Source organism: Perna viridis, chromosome 6, assembly GCF_037379345.1.
Source record: "Perna viridis isolate PV_CMFRI_1.1 ecotype Kerala chromosome 6, ASM3737934v1, whole genome shotgun sequence".
NCBI classification, from domain to species: domain Eukaryota; kingdom Metazoa; phylum Mollusca; class Bivalvia; order Mytilida; family Mytilidae; genus Perna; species Perna viridis.
Window position 1 is genome coordinate 26,705,933 of NC_142450.1, and position 3,044 is coordinate 26,708,976.

General features: G+C 36.7%; 1 protein-coding gene across 1 annotated transcript; it reads right to left on the minus strand.

The window, feature by feature from the left end:
- Positions 1-664: 664 nt before the first annotated feature.
- Positions 665-3,044, minus strand: LOC148614289 (uncharacterized). The gene has a single exon (XM_088588341.1). The coding sequence runs from the start codon at positions 2,877-2,879 to the stop codon at positions 1,227-1,229; it is 1,653 nt and encodes a 550-aa protein (XP_088444467.1). The 5' UTR covers positions 2,880-3,044; the 3' UTR covers positions 665-1,226.

Genomic DNA, 3,044 nt, shown 5'->3' on the forward strand with positions numbered 1-3,044 from the left:
CTTTGCCAGATTTATTTTGGAGTTGACATGATAATGAATCGGATCCGTGTTCGGTAATTTGGTGTTAATATTATTTATGATATGAAAACTCTATATGCAGGTGCTGAAAGGATGTTGCCACAGAAGAAAGGAAAGTTGACAATACAGAATGAAAAGTCACGGCGTTTGTCATATAATATGATCAATAGTTTTGCATTTCCATTGATCTCTGTGCGTAGGTTAAGAAATGTTTATTCCATCGGTCAAATGTTCTCATCCTGAAATACATGAAATATCTACACGAGGATGTTGAATCAATAGTAAAATGTGACATTTTTGGGTAAAGAGGTATGGACAATATTAAGATCTGTATTTTAGCTCCACCCCAAAACTTTTTATTTTTATTAAAAGAGTAGAATATTGCTTGTGATCAATAAATTAATAACAGTAGATTTAACTTCAATCACAAATCCCAATGCTTAGTAAGAGATTATGTGATCAGCCTTGTTTTACTATTATAGGTAAATTCTATTATCATGATTTCATACTGTAGAACAACCATATATGTTGATTTGCATGATTTGTTATTTCCCAGAATGACTTAGAAGTTAAAAAAATGAGTAACAGAAGTTTTTATCCTATATTGTACAAATCAAGGCTTGAATTAAAGAAAAACATGTCAGAATAACTTTTTGTGATAAATCTATTTAAAAATGGGAATATAAATGTGAAATTGATGTGAGGTTGGTACATCGTGTACCCGCCCAATCTATGGCTATATAATATGTCCAATAATACACGTCATTGGTAGTAGTGCAACATCGAAATAGCAAAATATATGAATACATTCTCGAAAGCCCGTCAATGCATTAGATCAAAAAACATGGGTGATTTTCACGGAACTTGTAGACAGGACCCAATGTATATGCTTGATGCTACTGTTCCCTATTTTGGCCTCGGCAACTATAATTTCATATTTTTCAGCTTTACTTTTATTTTTTTTATGATTCTATTCTATGGGTTTTCCCTCATAACAGAAAACTTTAACTATAGAGGAAAGAAGGTAAAACAACTGAAAATATTAAAACGAAAGCTGTCCAGGCAAAAAAAGTGTGGCAACAAAAGGCTCCATTGGGCACTGTCTGCAAGTACCTCTTATATGGTTATAGACTTAATTCTGGAATTTAAAAAAGACATACTTGAAACAGATCTGAAATTCAATATATTGATGCCTAACTCGATCGTAGCTACGAAAAATATTCTAACGGAATTTCAATTATCTCTTTCCGTAGTTTCATTGGTAAAGGTAATTTTAAAACATTTGCCATCTTACGTTGACACGATTTCAGTATAAGAATTTTGCATTGTTTCTTCAGATTCCAAGTATCAAACACATTTTCCAGGTAAGTTAATATTTTTGTCTTGACTTCAGTTTGTTTTGTGTCCGCTTCTTGCGCCATATATCCTTCTGTGTTTCTCATCAAACATTTTATAGCGTCATACGACATTAAATTTGTCACATTCAAAAAAGTTTCTAAATGTTTAAAAGTTAAGTTTCTAACTTTGTTACATATGAAATCTTCAAAAATGAGATCCACTGGATAAAATCCATTGCACTCAATATCAGGGTCTACCCCATACTTCAAAAGCAACGAGAAACTATTCAGATCTAAACCAAATCTTATGGTCATTTCGCAAAACGAATGGAATGCTGTCCCCGCCAGGGATCCATCTTCGTTTCTCCTTCCCGAAAGATGTGGATTCGCTCCATGACGCAGAAGCAATTCCAAACATTGTCGAATCGATTCAAATAATACTAATTTAAGTTCTTCGTCTATATCTGGTGCCAAGCAGCATGTGTTATAAAATAAGCAATTTAGACTAGTGGAATAAGGAAGCCTACCAAAAGCAGGCATTATGTTCAAGTGTGCGTGGTCGATCTCAAATTTTACTTCGTCAAAGTTAGGGTCTGCACCGGCGTTTAGAATTAAAACTAAACAAGCAATCGCGTAAGGCAGTCTTTCAGGCATATCATACCAACTGACGCAAAGAGACAGCAGGCTGTAAAGAGGATATGTTCGAAAGGGGACGGTGGCAAACACACTATGTCCATGGCGAATTAATACTGCTGTAACTGCTGGTAGTGCTTCAACCCACTTCTGATCGAATGAGTGGCTATATGAATAGAGCACATGGTACAGATTCATTCCCTTGAAAAGAGCACTAAAGTCTGGACCAAGTCGTAACAAAATGTCAAGACATTCCGGTCGCGCTAGTCGAAGCGCTGCTTCAACGGCACTTTTCATGTCTTCGTCCGTTGGGGATTGCGAGAGCAAGAGTCTAAGAGCATATGGAGAATCTAGTTGACAAGCCATATTAATGTGGGCATCCTTTCCCGTGAATTTCCGACTAACTTGATAGCGGCCAAGACAATGGTCTAGAATTAGTTTTACACAATTCAGATGACCACTTCTTCCAGCCACGTCAAGTGGTGAGACTACATTCCGATCGTAACCATCATCTGGTTTCGAGAAATGTTTCTGGCTTGCACTTTGGTACTTGAAAATAACTGCTTTATTGTCGTGTGGTCTGTCTTGAAGTAACAGTCCTAAAACTGTTCTGTGCCCCAATTTTGCTGCCAAATGCATGTATGATATGGTCTGCATTTCATGTGGTGGAAGGTAGTATCCTTTGAAGAACATCAGCGTTACCACTTCGATGTTGTTTGCGATTATCGCATGATGAAGTACGTCAAAGCCTTGTTCGTCTTGGTAAGATTCGATGTCGTTTTTCGAGAATCGTTCCACTTCAGACCTCACTAATTTTATATCTGCAAACGTCTGAACAAGTTCGATGAGCGACTGAACTGACCTCGAACGTGAGGTCTGGCTACTGTTCATTTTGAATTGTTATTCAACTGTCATGTGATGCAACAGTTTTTGACGTCGTCACATCCTATTCCTTGAAGGCACGTTACATGAAAAGCCATTGGAAGTAAAACTGACTGACTTTGAAATATATTCCTTCAAATTGTGTTTACGCAGGAAACAAACATTATTGACCTT